At 39.6% G+C, this 24618-nt stretch overlaps 1 protein-coding gene across 5 annotated transcripts in view; it reads left to right on the top strand.

Annotated features, from left to right (window-relative positions):
* LOC132344881 (craniofacial development protein 2-like) overlaps positions 1-24618 on the top strand; it is a 124756-nt gene that overhangs the window by 86814 nt on the left and 13324 nt on the right. For 4 of the 5 annotated variants that reach the window (XR_009493924.1, XR_009493932.1, XR_009493934.1 and 1 more), the window contains one exon: positions 11009-16018. Coding sequence is in view for 1 of the 5 variants with exons in the window: in XM_059885099.1 (XP_059741082.1) it covers positions 11009-11356 (348 nt within the window). In the remaining 4 variants the exon portion in view is untranslated. Of the gene's footprint in view, positions 1-11008; positions 16019-23577; positions 23734-24618 lie in introns of those variants that run through there. The other variant, XR_009493929.1, reaches the window with a different exon arrangement.

Raw genomic sequence — 24618 nt, 5'->3', positions numbered from 1 at the left:
TTATGTCAGAATATTGGTTTACCTTGTTTTTATAGTTAGACATTAAATTTAAAGGCTTATAATTAAGCAGCTCTTTTCAAAAACTGAAATAACAGTTTCCTTCTGCCCCATACCACGGTCAACAAAGAGATGTAAGTTACTTTGGCTGAATGATGACAATTTTATTTGAGTATTTCCCACTTTATCTAGGCCTTCCCTGATAGCTCAGACTATAAAGAATCTGCCTGCAATGTGGGAAACCTGGGTTTGATCCCTGGATTGGGAAGATCCCCTGGAGGAGGGCGTGGCAATCCACCATTAGTAGTCTTACCCAGAAAATCCCCATGGACAGAGTAGCCTGGGGGCTGCAGTTCATGGGGTTGCAAAGAGTTGGACATAACTGAGTGACTAAGCACAGCACAGCACAGCACTTTAGGAAAAGGAACTGATAGAGTTAATGATTTCAAAAGGATACAATTTGGAATTAGCCTTTATTCTCATCTTCTCACTGGGCTCTTCAATGGAACCAGATAGATACAGGCAGTCATTGTGGGTCAGAGTGATAAAATGATGCACAATAGCTTGAGAGTTGTGAAATTTAGGGATGTTGTCTTGATTTCATATCACTTTCACTGTCTTTAATCGTAATATAGGAAATATACACTTTCCAGTTAATAAATTCAAACCTTCCCTATTTCAATAATTTTTGGTTTTCATAACATCCCTGGAGATAAAGAAGACAGCTCTAAGAGTTAAGAAACACAGGTCTAGAGGCACGAGGAGCTGTATAGGATAAAGGAACATAGGGAAGGAAGACAAGACATACTGTCAGCCATTGGACTAGAGGCAAGGAGCTACTTCTAGAGCTTTTCAAACATGATACGCTTACTCTTCCTTCTGGTTCTATTACTACCAAAACAATGACAAGTTAGGATTTGGTCCCCAAAGATATGAAGAGAAAGGTAGGAGCAAGACTCCCCCCAGTGTTTGACCTTCAGAGGAGACAGATAGTTCAGATAAAGGGTGAGTATGAATAGCTGGGTAGTATTAGCTGTTTCTCTGGGCTTCCCTGGTGGCTCAGCAGTACAGAATCTGCCTGCAATAAGAGTCTGATGCTGGGAAAGATTGAAGGCTGGAGGAGAAGGGGGTGATAGAAGATGAGATCGTTGGATAGCATCACTGACTTAATGGACGTGAGTTTGAGAAAACTCTTGGAGATGGTGAAGGACAGGGAAGCCTGGTGTGCTGCAGTCAGTGGGGTTGCAAAGAGTCAGACAGGACTTAGCAACTGAACAACAACAAATTAGATGTCTCTTTGGCCTTCCCTGATGGCTCAGCCGTAAAGAATCTGCCTGCAATGCAGGAGCTGCAGGAGATGGAGTTCAGTCTCTGGGTTGGGAAGATCCCCTGGAGGAGGACATGGCAACCAACTCCAGTATTTTTGCCTGGAGAATTCCATGATCCTGGAAGGCTACAATCCATAGGGTAGCAAAGAATTGGACACGACTGAAGTGACAGCATAGAACAGCACATGAGCTGTCTCTTTACCCTCTTCCACACAGGGACCTACATTTCAACTGATACAGAATTGGCAGCTGACTCAGAATGATATAGTGTTAACACCGTAAAATTAGTTGTGTTTGGAAGAGTAACATTTGTATATTTTTTACCTGGTTCAGCAATATTCCCTTATCCCCTGTGAAAATCATTTTTCTAGAATAAAGTCTCCCTCTAGCCCAAAGCTCAAAGTTATTAGTCATACTGAAGAGAAAAACAAGTTAACAAACTGCTATGCATTTGATTTTCAGTTGATCAATTCATTATCTTTCAAATATCTATGTTATCAGCAAATAGACTCTGGAGCATGTGTTGGGTAGTACCCTGCCTTTGGCAGAAGGGAAGGGAATAGGATCACGGGAAGGAAGGAGTAAAGATGTGATGCAGTCCCATCAAAAGCCTCGGGTTCCTGTTAGCCTTGTCAAAGGCCCTTTGGGGATCTCTGAAACTGGGCTAGCTTTGCAGAGTTGCCCTGAAATGGGGTAGAAGACTGGACCTTTATACTCCTGCAGTGACCAGTCATGGGATGTGGGTGGCCCTGTGACCCTGGGTGAATCCTAGAGAAGGACTCAACTGAGAGCTGAGGGAATGGTTGTCTCAGTCTCAGAGGATGGATTTGGGCGATCCCCGACATCATCCATTGCAATACAAATTAGACTTCTAAAGTTATTTAATTCTTTCAAAATTTGCCAGAGTGTACCAGAGCTATACAGATTTCAAAGTGAAACTTCAATGGCCCAGAGATGGTAGATCTCTTAGAAACTGTATGGCAAATGTTTCACATTTGTAGAAACTTTTTTACAAGTCATCAAATAAATAGCTTTTCCATTTACTATATAGTAGCAGAAAGACAGGGGCTCTTCTGGTTTTTGATATGTAGGGTGGTTGGGGGACTAGGGTAGGAGTGTAGCTGCCTTTATCACAATCTGCTTGGAAGAATAAAAATGGTTGGCTTAACCTTCACCACCCCAGCTTGAGTCCACATTCTTAGAGGATGAGCTAAAGATTGAATTCTGGATCTTTTGTGTAAGAGAGGGAGAAATCTGCTGCCAAGTACAGGAGCATTGGAGCCTTGAGACTGAATCCAAAAACTGGTTGTGGATTTGGAACAATGCCTTATATGGCATGACTGTTTGGAGCCACTTCAGGGAGCTAGGGGATCATCGTGGCATTGCTTACGATAATCAAGGGCTGTCTGAGATTCAGGAGGTGAAGCAAGAAGATATGTGTGCCTAATGTTGAAGAAAAGCATTTTTATGTCTGTTAACATTTATGGTGTCCGATTGAGTGGGTTAGCAAAATAAAGACAGATGGCAACAGATTAATGCGAACACTTACAATACCTACAATATTGCGCCCACTCCAGCTGAAGCTCTCCTGCTCAACTTCCTCTACAACTCACAGTCAAATGTCACTTAGTGACCCTGAAGAGAAGAGCAATTTATGATGGATCAGGAATCAGGATTAACCATACATTTATCATGGAATGAGGAATCAGAAACTTCATTTAATGTAGAACTGTGATGTTTGTCTGGGCCTGGTGGATCATTACTTTGCAATCACTCCTTGTGTTAGGAAGCAGGAATTGATTAGCCTAGGGTCATTAAGTCCATCCCCTGCCTCCAGGCTGTACAGTTTGTGTAAATGGTTCCAGCTGGATATGCCTTTATGCTATTCTTAAGGAGCTCCTGAAGAGGAAATTACGAGATGTCCCGGAGGGGCACATTGTGAGGGTCTCTCAGCCTTAAGCTCTGAGAAGTTCTTTTCCATATTTAAGGAGCATTGGAGTAAGGAGTCACAAAATCTGGGCTCTCCTATTAACTCTGATATTTAGCTGTGGCTAGACCTTGGACATGAGTTTGAGCAAGCTCCAGGAGATAGTGAAAGACAGGGAAGCCTGGTGTGCTACAGTCCTTGGGGTCCCAAAGAGTCGGACACGATTGAGTGACTGAACAAGATCTTGAAGTAGCCATTCTTTGACTGAATTTTTCCTGTGTAAGAGATGGAAAAATATTTCTCCAGACACCTCTGACACCCCCACAAGACGATAGGGAGGATCAAAGGAGACAGTGATATGTGAAACACTACTGTGTTTCTAAATTAGGTTGTGATGTACCAGTTCAAAGGTACAAATTGCGATCAATTAGCTACAATTAAGTGCTGATCAGGCCATGATGAAGCAGATGTGATCAAAAGTGAAAAGCCTCAGCAATTTTAGATTGAGAGAACAGTCTAAGATGGACTTTATCACGCCTGCAGTTGAACATTAGATGCATTCAACTTGAATACGCAACAGGTCATGTTCAAGCCTATTACCTTTATCATAACGTGACACCAAAGATTAACTTTTTTGGTACAGGCATTCCAGTTATCATGGTTGGGTTTAAGTATCATTTGGAATGATTTTTGTTTCTTATTTTAAGATGCTCAGTGACCTGGAGTGCTCTGTCCTGTATTTGGCTGAATCCAATTACTAGTAGGACAGTGTGGGTTTGGTGTTGAACCAGAAACCCACCCACTCATGCACATGTGTTTCCATATCACATAATGAAAAATACATTGTAGCTTCAAGCCTTTGATAAATGACGGTAAATTTTTTCCAATGTTGTAATTTTTCTAATGTCTGATAAATGTCTTTCATAATTCACCAAAGGTTTTTGAGCACAAGAGAACATCCATTATAAACAGAGATATGAATTCTCCCTGTATATGCCTCTGACATGATCCCACCTTTGCTTTGCCGGCATTGGAGTCGGGGCTGTTTCATTGTTGCTGCCCCACAGGCTACATGGTTGCACTGGAAGAGTTGTGACCCCCCTCCTTCGACACTTGGACATAATTTGTCCTGTCTCTTTCACCCTTGGAGAGCCTCACAGCTGGTCTGCATGATACCCGATATCATTTTGATGATAAATGAAGGCCTTTCTTAAAGTACAGTATCTCTGTCCTGCGATGGTGAACAGAATGCCTCCTCCAAGGACAAGGTACTTCCTATTCGTCACAGCTATTGCACAGCCATTTCTGCCCTTTGGTTTTTTGCATTTCCTAAAGTTTGCGTATATTTCTTTCACTCCTTTTCTGTTTGATTTCTGGGGCTTTACAGGAGAGTTTGTTTGAAGTTCCTGTCTTTCAGAGACCTTTTAAAGTTTGTTTTTAAAGTAATGAGTGGCGGCTTCTGTAAACAACAAATTGTGAAGACTGAAAATCATGTAACAATATATTATACTTGGAATAACACTTCATCATTTATGAAGTACTTCTATTATGAAGATTGGCCTTTCTTCATTTATGTTCACATTGGTGCTGCAAGATAGATAAGGGAAAATATCAGAAAGCTGGGATTTAATAAATTTAGATTTTAGATTTCATTCATTTTCTTATTTCTAGCAAGTATTCAAACTCAAGTCTTCTGGTGATTTGTCCCATGTCTTTTCAACTTGATCACAGTGCTCATTAGTAAATAAAACTTACAATGATGTTTATTTGACACATTGAACAGCATAACTATGAGTGACTGGGCTGCCTGGCCCTTGGACAGCCATGGTAAGTTACTCAAGTGAAAAGGGTGAATGTGTTTCAGGCAAAAAGTCAACATTTTTAGGAGCGATTGGAGAGTGAGTGGAGAAGGAGAGATAAAGAGGCTGTGCCTCCCAGCAATCCTTCCTTGCAGGTTCATCTTTGGGAGGGTGCCGTCCTGCTTGAAGCCAGTTCTGGTCCCCCAGCTTGGGAAGAGAAACAGGGTGGAAGCTGGGGTGGTGAATCTCTTCCCTTTCATGGCACCTGCTTTAAGCCCAACTCCTTTCAGTTCCAGGAGACAGAAAAAAAGCAAGTGCCTCAGAGAAGATTATTTTAGGGTTCAGTAGGTGACAAGTTTACATCTGTGGTGGTTAGTTCTATGTCAATTTGATTGAATCATGGTGTGCTCAGATATATTTGGTCAAACATTACTGTGGCTGTGTCTGTGAGGATGTTTCTGAATAAGATTAACACTTAATATAAGACTGGGTAAAAGAGATTGTCCTCTCCAATGTGGGTGGGCCTTATTCAATCAGTTGAAGGTATGAATAGAGCAAAAATGCTGACCGCCCCATGCATAAGACAGAATCCCTCCTGTCTGACCACCATTGTACTAGGACATCAGCTTTTATCCACCTTCCCATTCAAAATGAAACATCAGTTCTCGAGTCTCAAGTCTGCCAACCTTCCAGCTGGAACTAACCACACCATCAACTCTCCTGAGTCCCCAGCTTGCCAACTGTGGTGCTTGGGACTTCTCAGTTGTCATAATCATGTGGGCCAATTTCTTAAAATCAATCTCTCTCCAAATATATCTTGTTGGTCCTATTTCTTTGGAGACCCCTGACCAACATCCTTTCAGTAAGATAGATGGTAAGCAGCAAAGGGCAAGGCAGATATGGCTGTGGTGAGTATACTCTTGGAGGTCTGGAGAAGGGGACTAAGGTTCTGGCAGGGAGGATACTCAAGAAACAGGACATAAAAATGCAGAAACAAGTACACTCTCCATACATTGTATGGTTGTGATTTCTCAGTTTTGCTGTGTATGTAGTGTTGTTAAGGAAGTACTGAAGGGAAACAGCCTGAGGGTGAAGGCAATTTGGGAGCAGGAATGAGGAGGCCTGGGTCAGATTCCAAGGCAAAGGTCTTGAGTAGTCATAGAACAATATAAAATGTGCTGGGTTGGGGAAAATTGGAGAGAAGCAGAGACACAAAGAGGGTGAGAGAGCACACCCTTCTGAGAGGGTAAGAGAAGAGCACAGAGACAGCATCTCAGAGACTGAACTTTGCCTTCAGCTACTGTTGCTTGCTCCTCTCTTAGAGGTGAAAGTGAAAGTCATTCAGTCATGTCCAACTCTTTGTGACCCCATGGACTATATAGTCCATGGAATTCTCCAGGCCAGAATACTGGGGTGGGTAGCCTTCCCAACCTAGGGATCGAAGCCAGGTCTCCTGCATTGCAGGTGGATTCTTTACCAGCTGAGCCACCAGGGAAGCCCAAGAATACTGGAGTGGGTAGCCTATTCCTTCTCCAGTGGATCTTCCCGACCCAGGAATGGAACCAGGGTCTCTTGCATTGCAGATGGATTCTTTACCAGCTGAGCTACAGGGAAGCCCATCTTAGAGATTAAAAGAACTGCCATTTCACTCTGTCAAATTAAATTTACTGATTTTAACTCAAGCCATCAAATATTTTTTCATTCATTTACTCAATAAATATTTATTGAGTGCTTACTCTGTACCAAGCATGGCTCTAAAGTGCTGGGGATATAGTAGACCAAAAAGACAAAATTCCTCACCCTCTTTGGGCTGCCTGTGTGTGTGCTGGGCTGTGCTAAGTTGCTTCAGTCGTGTCCGACTCTGCGACCCCACGGACCATAGCCCGCCAGGCTTCTCTGTCCATGGGATTGTCCAAGCAAGAATACTGAAGTGGGTTGCCATGTCCTCCTCCAGGGGATCTTCCCCACTCAGAGATCAAACCCACGTATCTTAGGTTTCCTGCATTGGCAGGTGGGTTCTTTACCACTAACGCCACCTGGGAAAACTTCATTCGGAATAAATCTTGTTATTATAAAAATGCAGCAGGGGTGCCTGGCACAGTCAAATAAGCATCTACCTGCCTGTACCTTATTCTCACTCATAGTAAAAGCCAACATTTTGAACAAACAAGACAGTCCCTGCTCTGAAAGAGCTTATAGTCCAATAGAGTGATTTAGATACTCACAAACAAGGATCACTAAAATTTAACACATGGGAAGAGGTTTGAGGGAAGGAAAATTACTCCTTCCTAATTTTACTTGACCCACTTTGAGATCTTGCTCTGAAACCATATGATTATTTAGTGCCTAACAAAGCACAAACTTCAGTTGACAACTTCAGTTGACAACCATTATATCTCTTCATCCTCTGAACAATCCTTCAAGTTAGATAAAGCAAGTATTACTATTTGCAAGTTTGAGGAAAATAAATGCTCAAACGTTAATGCTCCTACTTTTCTACAGTATTTTATATTTCCATTTCATGTCAAACCAAAAATTCTGCTTTTCTTAACCTTTCCCACCAGAAGGAGTGAAGCATTGAATGCCAGACACTGGGTAAGCCAGTGGCAGTGGGCTGGCTCTGAGGGAGCCAGGTGGATGTGGCAGGCGCGGGAGTGATATTTTGTCCTATAATTGGCCATGCATGCCCAATTCATGTGTAATCAATGTGAAGGAAGTGTATTATAAGATATTAAAATTTTCTAGAGAATATCCCTTCACCCACCTACAGACAACTTTTAACATTCACAGATGGTTCTTTCCCTGTCAAACACGTCCCATAAAAGGGAGAATGAACAGTGGGAATGGAAAGCAGCCTTAGCAAAAGGCGGCAGGCTTCCTAGAAGTCCTCTTTTGGGAGGCTCTTCTCCCTTTTCCCAAAAGGAGAAAGGAGTGGAAGGAGGACCAGTTCTCCCAAGATGCTCCTAGAACACACCCAGGGAATTGTTGTAGTTCAAAAGTCAAGGACACTGCAAGACAAAGACTCAGATTGTCTCTAGTAATGTGTGTTTAGAAGAGTTTAGCAATTTCTTTCGTTTTCAGCATCCACCTAAGAGGCAGAGGAATAGGTATTGATAGTCTCACTTCATGGTTGTGGAACCAGAGACTGAGACCTTTAGTCCTTTATTGAGATTAAAAATGGGTTATAATTGGAGTAGAGATTTAAATTCATATATATCTGCCATTTAAACCTTAGATTTCCTTTCCTATGCTACAGTGTTACCTCCTATGAATAAAAAGTGAGGCGGAATCAGTGATTAAATATTGTAAGTAGCTATTTGTATATGTAAATTATATTATTTTGCAAGCCAGCATATAGTTGACTCATAGTACTATTTTTATTCTTAATTAATTGTTGCTTGCAGAATGTAAGCATAATAGTTCTTAACCTTGTTACTCATCTAGAGCTACTCGAAAACGTAGCATATGTGTTCTGCATGTAGGGGATGACACAGAGACAGCTACACCTTTTATACTGAGTCAGAATTTCTAGGAGGTGGAATGTAGGTTTTATCAGATTATTCTGATAGGCAACCAGGTTTGGAAGCTACTGTTAGGTCTCCTGCTTAAGGTGAGTCTGGCTCTGTTGGAGTGTGGCTGACCAAATCTCCCTAAATATTGTCCAATAGTGACCATGCTCATATATATTCATAACTTAGCAAGATCCACTCTTGGTAGTCATATAGTCAACAACCTACTTGTGGTAGGCAGAATTCTGAGATAATCCAATGACCCATGTCCTAAATATTCCTCTCCCCTTGAATATGGTCTAGACCTGTGAATCTGATCAGATCCTTACTCCCTTGATTAGGTTACATGATACTATAAAGGTGAATGGATTTTACAGATGTGATTAAGGTCCCCAATCAGTTGACTTTAAACTAATGAAAGGAAGATTATTGTTGTTCAGTTGCTAAGTCTTGTTTGACTTTGCAATCCCATGGGCTGCAGCACACCAGGCTTCCCTGTCCTTCACTATCTCCTGGAGTTGCTCAAATTCATGTCCATTGAGTCAGTGATGCCCTCCAACCATCTTGTCCTCTGTCATCTCCTTCTCCTCCTGCCCTCAATCTTTTCTAGCATCAGGGTTTTTTGCCAGTGAATTGGCTCTTTGCATCAGGTGTCCTAAGTATTAGAGCTTCAGCCTCAGCATCAGTCTTTCCAATAAATATTCAGGGTTGATTTCCTTTAGGATTGACTGCTTTGATCTCTGAGCTGTCCAAAGGTCTCTCAAGAGTCTTGTCCAGCACCACAATTCAAAAGCATCAGTTCTTTGGCACTCACCCTTCTTTATGGTCCAACTCTTCCATCTATAACATGACTACTGGAAAAACCATGGCTTTGACTATGTGGACCTTTGTCAGCAAAGTGATGTCTCTGCTTTTTAATACCTGTCTAGGTATGTCATAGCTTTTCTGACTTAATTAGATAAACAATTTAAAAGAGAGTCTAGAATTCAGGATCAGAAAAAAACAGCTGAGATGGTCTCCTATTCATGTGAAGAAGCAAACTCCCAGTTATGCAGAGGGCCATTTGGTAGGGAGGGGTGGAAGTCTGCAAACTGAAGGTCTCAGTCCTACTATCTCAAGGAACTGAATTCTTCCAACAGCCAGGTAACTTGAAAGAGGACACCGGTGCCCAGATGAGTTCTTCAGCCCTGGCTGACTTCTTAATCTTAAACTGGTGATACACTAAGCAGAAGGCTCAGTTCACCAGTACCTAGACACCTGAGCTCTGAGAATCACAAGATAATAAGTTTGTGTTTTAAGTCTTGGTAATTTGTTATGCAACAATAAAAAATTTATATAAATAATAAAGTAAAATAAAGATTTCCTAGGATAATAGCTAATAAAAGGCAAAAGTCTTTGAACTATTTTAGTGTTTTTCTTTTTTATTTATTCTATGTTAAGGGGAGCCACACAATGACAAAACAAGCAAAGTTTCAGTGTCAGACATATTTGTAATCAAATCTTCATTCACCTGTAACCCATGTTATTGTGGTTGTTGTTATTGTGTGCGTGTGTGTGTGTGTGAGACAGAGAAAGAGATAGAGAGAGAAATATGGATAAGTTAAATTTTATTACAGTTTTAAAATTGAGATATAATCCACATACCTCAGAAGTTACCACTTTAAAGTATATAATTCAGTGGTTTTTACTGTATTCACAAGGCTGTGCACCTAACATCACTGTCTAATTCCAGACATTTTTATCACCCCCAAAGGAAACCCTGTACCCTGGAGCAATCACTTCCCCATCCTCCCTCTCTATAACTCTTGTAATCATAAATCAGTTTTCTGTCTCTTTGGATTTGCCTATTCTGGACATGTCATACAAGTGAAATCATATAATATGTGGCCTTTTATGTCCAGCTGCTTTGACTGAACATAGTGTTTTCAAGATTTATCTATTATATAATAAACACAATGAATTATTTTCATGCAATGAATATTATTCAGCCATAAAAGAAATAAAATATGCTTTTGCTTTATGGATTTTATTTGTTTTTGTTGTTAGGTTTATATATGTCTACGATGATGTCATCTTGATAGACTGACATTTTTATCATTATATAGCGTTCTGTATTGTCTGTAGTAACACGTTATATTTTAAAGTCTTATTATTTCTGATATTAGTACAGCCATTTAAGCTCTCTTCTAGCTGCTGTTTGTATATCTTTTCCTGCATTTTTACTTTCAATCTATTTTCATCTTTGACTTTAAACTGTGTTACCTGTAGACAACACAGAGTTAAATTATGCTATTTAAAAATCCATCCTACCAACCTTTGTTTTTTTATTGAAGTGTTTAATCCATTTACACTTAATGTAATTACTGATAAGGTAGGATTGATGTCCATTATTTTTCCATTTGTTTTCTGAATGGCCAATGTCTTTTTGTTTCTACTTTTTTCTAATAGCGAATTTTATACTACACAAACATTGTACAGGAGGCAGTGATCAAGACCATCCCTAAGATAAAGAAATGCAAAAAGACAAAATGGTTGTCAGAGGAGGCCTTACAAATAGCTGTGAAAAGAAGAGAAGTGAAAGGCAAAGGAGAAAAGGAAAGATATAAGCATCTGAATGCAGAGTTCCAAAGAATAGCAAGGAGAGAGAAAAAAGCCTTCCTCAGTGATCAATGCAAAGAAATAGAGGAAAACAATAGAATGGGAAAGACTAGAGATCTCTTCAAGAAAATCAGAGATACCAAGGGAACATTTCATGCAAAGATAGGCTCAATAAAGGACAGAAATGTATGGACCTAACAGAAGCAGAAAATATTAAGAAGAGGTGGCAAGAATATACAAAAGAACTATACAAAAATATCTTCATGTCCCAGATAATCACAATGGTGTGATCACTCACCTAGAGCCAGACATCCTGGAATATGCAAAGTCAAGTGGGCCTTAGAAAGCATCACTACGAACAAAGCTAGTGGAGGTGATGGAATTCCAGTTGAGCTATTTCAAATCCTAAAAGATGATGCTGTGAAAGTGCTGCATTCAATGTGCCAGCAAATTTGGAAAACTCAGTAGTGGCCACAGGATTGGAAAAGTCAGTTTTCATTCCAATTCCAAAGAATGCTCAGACTACTGCAAAATTATACTCATCTCACATGCTAGCAAAGCAATGCTCAAAATTCTCCAAGCCAGGCTTCAATAGTACATGAACCGTGAACTTCCAGATGTTCAAGTTGAATTTAGAAAAGGCAGAGGAACCAGAGATCAAACTGCCAAGTCTGCTGGATCATCAAAAAAGCAAGAGAGTTCCAGAAAAACATCTACTTCTGCTTTATTGACTACACCAAAGCCTTTGTGCGGATCACCATAAACTGTGGAAAATTCTTCAAGAGACGGGAATACCTGATCTGCCTCCTGAGAAATCTGTATGCAGATCAAGAAGCCACAGTTAGAATTGGACATGCAACAACAGACTGGTTCCTAATTAGGAAAGGAGTATAACAAGGCTGTATATTGTCACCCTGCTTATTTAACTTCTATGCGGAGTACATCATGCGAAATGCCAGGCTGGATGAAGCACAAGCTGGAATCAAGATTGCTAGGAGAAATATCAATAACCTCAGATACACAGATGACATCATACTTATGGCAAAAAGTGAAGAAGAACTAAAGAGTCTCCTGATGCAAGTGAAAGAGGAGAGTGAAAAAGCTGGCTTAAAGCTCAACTTTCAGAAAACTAAGATCATGGCATCTGGTCCCATCAGTTCATGACAAATAGATGGGGAAACAATGGAAACAGCGAGAGACTTTATTTTTTCGGGCTCCAAAATCACTGCAGATGGTGACTGCAGCCATGAAATCAAAAGACGCTTACTCCTTGGAAGGAAAGTTATGACCAACCTAGACAACATATTAAATGGCAGAGACATTACTTTGCCAACAAATGTTGGTCTAGTCAAAGCTATAGTTTTTCCAGTAGTTATGTATGGATGTGAGAGTTGGACTAGAAAGAAAGCTGAGCACCAAAGAATTGATGCTTTTCAACTGTGGTGTTGGAGAAGACTCTTGAGAGTCTCTTGGACTGAAGGAGATTCAACCAGTCCATCCTAAAAGAAATAAGTCCTGCATGTTCATTGAAAGGACTGATGCTGAAGGTGAAATTCCAATACTTTGGCCACCTGATGTGAAGAACCAACTTATTGGAAAAGACCCTGATGCTGGAAAAGATTAAAGGAGGGAGGAGAAGGTGACAACAGAGGATGAGATGGTTGGATGGCATCACCGACTCAATGGACATGAGTTTGAGTAAACTCCTGGAGTTGGTGATGGACAGGAAGGCCTGGTGTGCTACAGTCCATGGGGTCACAGAGTCAGACACGACTGAGCGACTTAACTGAACTGATACTACATAGATATTTTCTACCATGTCATTTGAATCCCTTTGCTGTTTTTTTTTTTTTTAATGATATTTTTTGAGTTAATTCCTTAATAGTTAACATGCTGATTACAATGAACATTATAATTTATCACAATTGACTTTGCATAAATACAGACAATTTCAATATTATACAAACACTCTGTTCCTAGCTGCATTCCCTCTCTTCTCCTATGCCACATTTTTGTCATAAAAATGACATCTTTGTGCATTATTTGCTTATCAACAGAGTTATAATTATTGCTTAATGCAGTTGTCTTTTACTCTTAAAGGAGAAGAAAAGAATTACAAACAGAAAATAGTTATACTGTTTTTTATATTTATCTATGTATTTACCTTTACCAGTGTTTTCTGTTTTTTTTTAAATGTGTATTTGATTTATTGTCTAGTATCATTTTATTTCATCATGTCAGACTCCCTTAAGTATTTCTTATAGAGCAGTTCAGCTAGTGACAAACTCTCTCAGGTTTGTTTATCTGGGAATACTTTAATTTTCCCTCAGTTTTGAAAGATAGTTTTGCTAGATACAGAATTCTTGCTTGATAAGTCTCTTTCTTTTTCTTTCAGTACTTTGAATATGTTATTCCACTGCCTTCTGATCTCCATGGTTTCTGACAAAAACTGGATATTAATCTTCATGATTTCTTCTACATGATGAATCACATCCTCTTGATGTTTTCAAGATCTTCTCTTTACCTTTCAATAATTTTGCTACAATGTGTCTAGGTATAGACTTCTGTGATTTTATCCTATTTACAGTTCATTGAACTTCTTGGATGTGGAAATGAATGTTTTCTAAATCATATTTAGGGAGTTTCTGATCATTATTTCCTCAAATATTTTTTCTGTCATTTTTCACTCTGCTACTGGGACTCTTACAAACATGTTGACACCCTTTTGATGTGCCATAAGTATCTGAGATTGTCCATTTTCCTTTATTCTTTTTCATTTATTTTTTCTCTAGACCGGATATGCAAAATCCTTTGATTCTTTCTTCTGCCATCTCAAATCTGATACTGAGACCCACAAAAATGACTTTTTGTTTCTATTATTGCGCCTTTTAATGCTAGAGTATCTGTTTGAGTTTTTTTTAAATGTAAACCTATTAATATTTTCTATTTAGTGAGACATTATTCTCTACTCTCATTAATTCTTTAGGATGTGGTGCCCTAAAGATTTTGAATATATTTAAATATCTGATTTGAAGCCTCCGACTAGTACATCTAAGATCTGGACTTTGTAATGGACAGTTTCTCCTGATTGATTTTTTTTTCCTATGCAAGGACCATACTTCTATGCTTCTTTGCATGTTTCACAAATTTTTCTTTGAAAAACAGATATTTAAAGTAATACAATATGACAACTCTGGAAATCAAACCCAGAATTTATTGTTTGTTTGTTTAGGGACCCTCTTGAACTAATTACGTAATATCAGTTTTCTTTGTCATGTTTTGCCATTAACATCACTGCAAAGTTAGCTTGGTGGTAAGCTAATAAATGGAAGATATTTTCCTAAATGCTTGGAACCAGTATGTCTCTCAGCCTTTGCCTAAGGGCTTTGTGTACTGAGGTACATCTTTGACTCAGAGATTGGTAGTTTACAACTCTGCTAAGCCTTCACTTTTTGCTTCCACAGAGCCTTGGGGTTAGCCAGAAATGGGAATGTAGACTCTTGTCAGATCTTACCTAGAGATGTGTGCAGCCTTATACATGCACATGGATTTCTAAATTTTCAGAAATATGTCAAAGGTTTTTAAAGTCTCAATAAATATTACCCCAAGAGTTTTCTTTTAAGTTTTTTGGTTAGCTTCTTGTTTGCCCCAAATGTTATCTCTTTCTCAGCCAACTGTAAGGTTATACAACTGCTGGTGATTTTCTTTTTTTAGCTGTCACGTGATATGTAGGATCTTGGTCCCCAACTAAGTGCCCCCTGCAGTGAAAGCATGGAGTCCTAACCACTGGACCACCAGGGAAGTCCCAGTTGCCTGTTGTTTTGATAAACATTTTCAGGGAAAAGGCTGTTCACACTTAGTTAGCTTTGAGTCAGATTAAATGAAGATAGTACTTCAAGTGAAATTTCCAGGGAACGGACAGACTGGTCAAATAATGAGAGTTCTCTGGGAGCTCTCTAGTGACTGCTAGACCAGTGATTTTTATTGTCATTGTGGGGCTGTTGGTGTTCAAGGTTACATCAGCATTGAGAAGAGGGGAATAGGAAGAGGGCAAACCATAAAGTTTGATTTTCTTATGGATATTCAGCTGTTTTTCTTGAGTAAACACACCTCATTTCAAACCTTTGGCTAATTTCCAGAGTTTGTAACAATTTAATTTTGGCAATTTTGTCAGTGTTCTTTTTGCTTTATGAAGAGGCAGATTTTTGGAAGTTCTTACTCTGACATTCCCATTGACATCATCATCTCTAAATCATGCTTATTCTTTAACAAATTTCTTAAGTTTCCATACTTTCTCTTTTTTGTAAAGTGGACTAATAATACCTAACCAGACTTATTTTAGATTTATGGCAAGAACTAAATGGGATAATACACCTAGAACATAAAGAGTTCAAAATCAGGACAAGGTGAAATTGAATACACAATTTCAACTGTATGATTGTCATTGTGTTATTTTCCTTTTGTTAAGATATATATTCCTGTATAGTTCTCTGGCAGAGATGCCTTACTCTCCTCAACATTTGTACTTCCTTTTCCAGGGTGTAGAGGTGTCCTTTAGAAATGATTTCCTGGCCATGGACTGTATTTTCACTCACCACCCCTTATATCTAAGAGGGATCATGCAATTGACTTTCACCAGTGGATTTTATGCAGTGTTGAAGCTGAGTTAAAGGCATTAAGAAATAGTATTCTTCTCTTTCCCTTTCTCTCAGTTTAATGCAAAAGAGCATGGTGAATTTGGAGGTCATATGTTAAAGATAGCAGAGCTAAAGATAAAATGAGTCTGGGACCCTGGATAATTACCTGAAAAATCACCCATTCAATTTCCGTTGTGAGTGAGAAATAAACTCTTTTGTTTGATCTATTGCCTCATTTTTGAGTTCTTTTGTTACAACAGATAGAATTACCTTAATACAAGAAGCAGTCCTATGAAAGCAATGTTACAGGATAAGGCTAATATCTGCATCCATACATTCTCCTGTATATAGTAGCCACAGTTTTGGTAAATTTATTTCACTCAATCATGTACATTTGAGGCTCAGGACTCAGAGTGAGAATCTATACTGTATAAGCAACCAACGTGGTGTACCTAGACATTATTCTCTACACTGGTTTAATGAACTGGTGAAACTCCCTTTGGACAGAGGAGGGAATTAATAGCTGTCAGATTGGGGTGAATGACTTGTTCCCCAAGGAGAAGACCCTCCCAAGAATAAATGACTAGCCTTTAACTTCCTAGATAATATGTTAGACTGAGAAAGAATGGGTTCCTTTTATGTAGGTATGAGAAAGCTTCTCCAGGCCAAGGTCAGAATCTTAAAAGAGACTATGTCAAGGGTGGAAATACCTAGCTAGAAGATTAATGTCAATTTTAACACCTGGAGAGTCATTCTGGAAGTCAGGAATAGCAGAGAAATTTGAGAAAATGCCATAGGTGGTAGTGGAGGATGCTTGTAGTGATTTGGGACACATATGAGACTCCCCAGTGACTCCTTGAATCAAAATGGGCTAGGGAATCTGGAGATTTTGCCAGTGAGGGTTATGTAAAGCACAGTTCTTTTGTTGCTTTATCGTGACATACATTTCTGATTGAACCATCAGGCTTTTGAAACCTGAGGAAATGAGGCACACTCGCGCGTGCACACACACACACATATACTATGATGAGCTGGGTTATGCAGCTTATAATGGAGACAGAAAAAGATGCTGTGATTTGTGTCTGTCTTTTGCTCATTCTTTTTTATTGTCTGAAGTCTCCTTTTTTTTTTCTAATTGTGTGACCACTGGGACTAGAGATCCGATGGACGGAGTTCTGAGAAATCCAGTGGAATGTTGTAATAAGAAACTGTTTCCTATTGATCTTCTCCCCTCCCAGTAAGCTCTGTATTTGGATTGCTCTGGGCATGGGGGGGAATGGGGCAAGGGCAAACATCCAGTAACTTACATTTTCAGGAGCTTTGTGGTTTCTACTCAGAAACTCAGTGAACTGATAATGATGGCAAGCAGAGGTTAAATCTCCATCTCATCATCAAACCAGAGAGAATAAAGGATTTGTATTCAGTCACACAATGTGGAATGAGGGCAGCTCTTAAAATGATTGCTCAGGGTGCTTTTTCACACAGCCTCTGTTTAGCTGTATGTGACAAAGTCTGCTCAAAAAGAAACTTTTGACTAGATATATAATAAATGAGAAATGCCCTTGGGAAAAGGAAACACCTGTTTTCCCCCCACTCAGTTCAATGCCTACCCATTAATTACTCAGGAACATTTAGCTGGCAGACAGGAAGGGTACAACCCCCTCCCCCCATCCCCCGGCCCCTGCCCCAACACAAGTCCCTTTGGCATTTTAAAAATTAAGAGTTATTTTTTCTTCTCCTTTGGCAAGCTGGTTTGCTTTTTACTGTCTCTATGGGACCATAGGAATACCCTGTCCCTGAACATACACAAACATAAGTTTGAAAAGCCTGATGTGGGAATGATCCATAGAAACAAGAGAATGCCTTTGCTTTTGACCATACATGGGTCTTGGCACTGCCGTGTGGGGCATTTGCCCAGGCTATTCCATAGCCTCTACCCTGTGCCCCCGGCGAGCAGGCAGCTGTGCTTTCTTTAGTATGGATGCTTCCGCAGAGTGACCACTCAGAAAACTCTGAGGCTTTCCCTTTACAACAGAAGGGCCCTGCCCCAGGATTTTAGCTGGAGCCAAAATCTCAAAGGAAGATGCTTCCTGAACATCCCTTCCCTTCAAATTTGTTTGTTCTACTCCTCACCAGAGCTTTGCAAGAAACTCTTTCATTGCCACCTCCCACAAAGGTTTAAAAAATATTTCTTTTTCACTTAATTTACTTTCCAATTTCTTACTCATACTTGGCTTCTGTCTTGACTTCTGTGCCAATTGAAGGTAATATTATTTAATAGTCATATATACACCTTCCACATGAGGGCTACATCCTCGTTACATTACAAGTCCTCAGCTCCCCATTTTATTCCTCGAAATCAAGAGGAAACACCCCAACAGACCAGGGTAAGATAATGAGCTTGGCTACTGTTGCTGCAGAAAACATTTCTTGTTGGCTCTGGGCACAGCGCCTCAGCTTTCAGGCTGGGCCTCCGCTTAAATGGAAGGGCAGGCAGGACCCTGGCCTGCAGCAGCCAGACCCCGGCTCTCTCACCACAAGCCCTTAATTGTTTATTAATGAAGCTTTTGCCAAACAAATCTACACATTGTCTAAACCCTCCGCCTCCAGAGTACATTCCAGCCCGCCCACGAAAGTGCACTGTGGGGCCGCTCTCTGAAAAATCTTATTCCGTCTTTGGCAGAGTTGATTAGAATTGAAACTTTTTTTTTTTTTTTTACTTTTATTGGCAGTACCAGCTAAACATGAGATTGTTTCTGATCCGCTATTAATGGCAGTACAGGTGTCACCACTCAGCTTGCATCCCTGTGCTCCCTACCTCCTGAGAACGGTGTCCCTTTCTGCTCTGCCGCTGGTATCTAGGTCTCAGAGACAGGAAAACCTGGGTGGAAGCACCTCTCAAACACCCAGTGGATGGAGCATTCCAGCAGGAATAAGCTAACAGTCTCTGCTTGGTATTTGAACATCATTTAATGAGTGCCCAGAATTCATCTGTAAATGTACATTGTTAATTTAGGGCCTGCTATTCATTAATTAGGGTTTTAGTGGCAAGTGCCATTGAGCTATCTGCAATGTTTAAGGTTACGTCAAGCCCTAGTAAACGGCTTGCTGATAACAAGCTGCATCCATCTTCATTACTCGGCCACTCCTGTCTGCCTTCGCTCAGCATCTTCGAAGGGCCATGCCTCTTGGAACTGAAGAATTAAACTTTTATCCAAACCAGATTCTGCTCTTTCACCTCTTCTGATTCCTTGAGTACTTCCCATTTATTTTGCCTAAATGACATCTGATTACCTAACATGGAGTGGAGCAAGGTCTTAACCTAAAACAGCCTGCAGACCTCAGTTCTCAGCTGGAGAATTCCAGTGGGTTAACGCTAAGGAAATCCTTACATTTCCATTTCATCTGATACTGGGCTCAGTGTAAAAGAAATAGTTTCTGATTTTTCTTCTCATAAGGTTGCAGTTCCAATAGAATTTTTTTTTTAAGCCAGAGAAATACAGGAAATTAATTTTAAACCTGGAGAATAAATGTCCCTATTGGTTCGAGTTTACTTTTGCAGTGTTTCTCTCTCTGAAAACATGTATCATTTGAGGCAATCACGGTGCCAAATGAAATAATTCCAACCATCTAAAGAGCCCTACATGCGGAGCCTCAGCTGTACAAACGTAGTCATGTTGGAGGTACACGCTCAGTCACCAGAGGGGCTCGGAAACCTACACTGCTTTCCTGTTTCTAGGCCCACAGTTGAAGCAGGCAGCTAGAGCGGACATTTAGGGAGATACTGTTCTTAAAGAAACTATATGAGTACAAGTGTGTTTATCCTTCAAACACTAGGTTAGAGGACTTGCATAAAAACTAACTTCCATTGACAGATGGTCTCCATAAGTCGTTGATTCTGAGAAGGGAGAGAGCTACCTGGCATGGCTGTTTAACACATTAGGGAGCTTGCAGGGAGAACCTACTGCTCCCCTGAACCATGGTTCAATTTTAAGCATCACTGGCTGGGATGGGTTATTTTAACTGTGCTGAGAAGTGAGCTTGGGAGCCTGATGCTCACCGTGTGCGAGGGAGAGGGAAGGAGGAGGAAGAGAATGATAGCCCAAGGGAGGGTATCTGAAAACCTTTGCACCACTGAGCTGGCACACTTATCACAGGGTGACAGTCTATACCGTGGGCCTGCAGTGCATTGCTGTTTGAGGTGCATGCTGCCAACTGGCTTAGAAAATGCAGATCCCCTTCTCAGATAGCGAGGGAGAGAAACAGAATAGCGGACTGACATTCCCAACAATAGGTGCTCCTCGGCTCTGGATGCAGGAGCGTGGGCCCCAGCCGGGTCTGCCAGGTAGTCGGTAGCTCTTCCCAGGGAAGGCGACCCTCTCTCCCAGCTCTCACCATGAGCCCACTCGGGGCAGCCTTCTACTGGAGGGTCCTTACCCCTCTCACAGGCTGGCAGGAATGCCATCCTGTTTTTTTTTTTTTCTTTTAGTCTGATAATTAAATTCCACATCACAAAGATGAAAAAAAGAGTTGTGTTTATGGATCATCTTCTTGTCCTGCAACTTTCCAAACAGAAAATAGAAAATGCCCTGGAGACTATGGTGAGGGGGCAAAAAAGAAACACACACACACACAAAAACAAGCAAACAAAAGGCTTGGTTTATAACATGTAGTCATGAAGTTATCTACATTATATGCTATTGAAAGAGACAATCTAAAGCTGAAGATTTCTTAAATTTACCATAATGATGCTCTGGACACTTAAAGTAAGAGCCCTTTGAAACTGACGTGCTTGCAGGATAAAGCACACTCTTCCTTTGGAGGAGAGAAAGCCAATATATTGTGGTGGCGGAAGGAACAATGGAGCCAATGAAACAGAGGTCAGAGCTGAAGGTTTCTGCTAGAAGCAAGCTATATACAGGTATTTTAATTTCATTTTATTCAGAAACTCTGCTCTAGGACCCAGAGCCCTGCAAGTAGACTGCTGGTAAGAAAAGCACTCAATTGTTCAATTTTTATTATTCAATATTGTATTAAAATTTTTTTAGGTTCTTCGGGTCAAGGCGACTTTTAAAAGGTTAAAAGCTATTCAAAAGGGTTACCATATCCATAAAAGCAAATGAAATTAAGCCTAAAGACTGATGGAAGGAAAACAATAATTTAGATAAACTGCCACTGGCTCAAAATGTTTTGACTTTTACCAGAGAAAGGGAATTCAGAGATTCTTGGATTGGTTGTTGTATCAAAGAAAGATTCATTCAATCTGAAGCAATTATTTTTGTGCTTTTTAATATTTGGTGTGTTTTAGACGGGTCCCACCTCTCTTCAGTTACATTCTTTATACTGGGAAATGTAATTGCGTGGCTCCAACTTCCATCTGTCAACTATTGACCTTGCTGGTTAGGCATCTGTAACATCAGACACTGTTGTCATGGAAAGAATTATGATGTTTGAATCGAATGTATTGCAAAGTTAACAAATCCATAACATGATCTGGATCACATGGATGAATTTGGAAAATGTGTTTCAGAGACCTCTGGGAAAAGTGAACAGGATCTCCCTATTAATGTTGATCTCCACTCCTTGCCATTAATTGTGAAAGCCATCATATTACAACAGTTTAGCTCAATTTCAACCTTGAACCTGGAGTACTCCAAATCCAAAGGTGGGATTCAGCAACTGAGACAAAAACCATTATATGCTTCCACGATGAAGTTATACATCCATATCACTGATTGACTTGGTGGTAAATTTGAAATGTTTGCCATTATTGGGTTGCTTTAGTTTTTGTTCAAAGTACTTAAAGATAGGGTTTAGTCTGGTTTTTGTTGCTGGTCTCAGAAAACTAAACCTGCCTGAAGGTAGATGAGTCAAAGAAGTAGATCCGTGAAAGAGGTAATTAGAACAATCAGGGTCAGCTGATATTTACTCGAAAGTCAAAGTATATAGAAAGGCGAATTTCCTGACATTAAATGAGAAGTGAGCTGATACCAAAGTTTAATTTAATCTGCTATGGAAACTGGATCTGGCCTGACAAAATTAAAATGAATAGAAATAATATTCTGGACATAAATTTTATTTTCACTGTGCTGTGTCTGAACAAATAAGCGTTCCAAGTAAGTACATGGAACTAAAATTTCCATTTCATGAGAAATAGTCCCTAACAAAGAGTTTTTGTGCTATGTATCTTTCACTTTTATAAACTCTAAAAGGAGAATGGCTGTTGTGAACGTTAAAATAATTGGTTTCTTGGATTACAAAATGGCACAGCAAAGATGATGCATCTGAGAATTAAAAAAGAGCCTGATTCATGTTGGCCGTAACTGAAGAAAAATCTATTGTATGTAAAACAAAAATTTACAGATAAACAAATTAGGGGGTGATCATTCATATTGTAAAAGAGTCTTTAAAGGATTCCCCTAGGATTCTTTTAGAGGCTGAGCTCCACTAGTTCATGTAAGTGTGTGTGTGCAGATCATTAACTATTTGACAGGCAGGCCGGAAATGCAGGTGGAGAGAGCCAAGGGGAAGGGAGAGAATGTTCAAGAGACAGAGGAATCAGTGACACTCAGAGGCTTACCAAGTCTCAAGATAAACATTGATGAAACAATAATGAAAGTCAAAGTGAAAATATGACATGTATTTACAAGATATGCTTTATAAACTAGACCTCTTGGAGGCAGACTGCTTGGTTTCAAATGCCATCTCCACCATGCATTTAGCTGTGTGCCACTGGAGAAGTTCCACAACATCTCTGAATACCAGCTTTCTAGGACTATATGAATATTGCATGGGTTAATATATATAAAGCACTCAGTGTCCTGGCACATAATAGGTTCTGTATACGTATTTCTAAAATGATTCTGCAACAAAACTGTTATAAAATATCAGATATTTCCCAAAGCAGGGGTTATTGTGTGTATAATCACAAAGCAGGGATACACATTGTGTGTATAATCACAATGCTGGAAATTATTTAACAAGAACAAAATACTCTGCACTCTCCTAAAAGAAAAAAATTAAGAAGCATTGAGAAAAGAATACTTTTCTTTTTGGGTTTCCCAAAGGAAGTCAATATAAAATTTAACCGTCTTTGAAATTATTGTCCCATCTTTATTTTTCTAGAGGTTTGGAAAAATTCCTAAAAACTGTGAAGCACGTAGAGGCGATCAGCAACCTAATGTCTACTGATTTTTCTGTTAAAGGAATTTGATTAGCCTCTTATTACATTTGTTGTTTTAAGAACAATAGTATATAGTTGAAATATAACTTCTTATTTGTGGGAAAGACAGCTTCTTGTTTAGTTGCCTTGGCTTGGTTTGCACAAAAATGAACTCTTCCCGTATATTCTATCCAGTGCCTCTATACATGCAGAGGTTTGGGCTTGAAATGGACATTGATACTTTCTAAAGGAATAACCAGTAACAAAGTGTCCCAATCTGGTCTGATCAAATGGTTAAGTTTATCAAGTTTCCAGACCAGAAGCACCAAAAATGGGTATGACTTTGGGTGTGCATGTGGGTGTAGATAGTATGGTAGTGGGACTCAGAGGTAGGTGAATGTGGAAAGGTGCACATTCATTGTAGAGGAGGTGACCTGTTCTGGGGCCTCTGCAGTTACAATTGGCCTTACCATGTCAGTTTCAACATAACACATGAGAAAGCTCAAACTTGTTTTAAGGGCAAAGAATGAAATTTTTATGAATTATAAAATGGCCTCCTGATCATTTAATGTATTCTCCTTTTGTCCCTCCCCCGCCCCCGAAACCCCTCTTTCTCTCAGGGCAGGCTTCCCTGTCTGGCCAGCCCTCTGGTCTTATCAGAAGAACCTCTTCTCTCTCACACTCTATCCCACGTCTCAGCTGGATGCAGGATGAATAAAAATATGCTTTCTGGTCCTCACACTTGGTTTTATGTGAGTGAATGCTGATGGAAATGGGTAAGTAAATAGTTTTTAAGTGCAGTAGATCAAATTACTTCCTTCACAACTTGAAGTTCCTGACATCTCTGGAAATACTAGGCTTTTTTCAAATGTGAAAGTGGGTTGATCTTCACCTAGCTTCAGCTGATTGCCAAATTGTCAGCTTTCAATATATCTTTTTAGTTTTTTGAAAAAAAAATGTAAGTGATTTGATCCACCTTTGGGGGAAATTTTCTTAGCTCAGAAAATTCAAAATGATGAACATCTGTAAATGCTTTTATTTTTGACTTGAGTTACATAGAGTAAGGGACAGAACTGTGCTTAATGGGAAGTAGTTATCTTTAAACAATTGTCTCTTAATGGTTTTTTCCTTTGTGTCCAATAGTCTTTATATGTTAGTATCAAGAAATCAAATTTGTTAAACTTTGTTACACAACTTCATCCAAAGCAACCTGGTCTCCCAGGCTTAAATTCCCCTGTTATATTTTCTCATTGTACACTTATCCTTCGCAGCATGTAACACAAGAGTACTGAGCAATTTATTTGTGTAATTATTTGTTTAATGTCTGTCTTTACTGATAGAGAGTGAACTCCGGTATGATAGGGTCCAGACCTGTCTGACTTCAGTGTTGCAGATCAGTGTTTAGCAAAGAACATACAGAGTAGATGCTCAAGAAATTTACTAAATTTACTAAATCAACAGATATTAATACTTACTAGTAAATTTTCTGTGCTTACTCTGCTTAGTTGCAATAAGGTAATCTATTACATGTTGCTTAAACCACTCTATATGTAATAGTTAAAATATTAAAACTTGTGTACATGGGGAATGGATGAAAAATAAAATTTATCCTCACTGTCCTCTATTGAACTCTAAAGGTTTCTAAAGAAAATGACTTTCTC

The sequence above is a fragment of the Bos taurus genome, chromosome 3, assembly GCF_002263795.3.
Source record: "Bos taurus isolate L1 Dominette 01449 registration number 42190680 breed Hereford chromosome 3, ARS-UCD2.0, whole genome shotgun sequence".
In the NCBI taxonomy this organism is placed as follows: Eukaryota; Metazoa; Chordata; class Mammalia; order Artiodactyla; family Bovidae; genus Bos; species Bos taurus.
The sequence above is the reverse complement of the archived record's forward strand: the minus strand, read 5'-3'. Positions and strand labels throughout refer to the sequence as shown.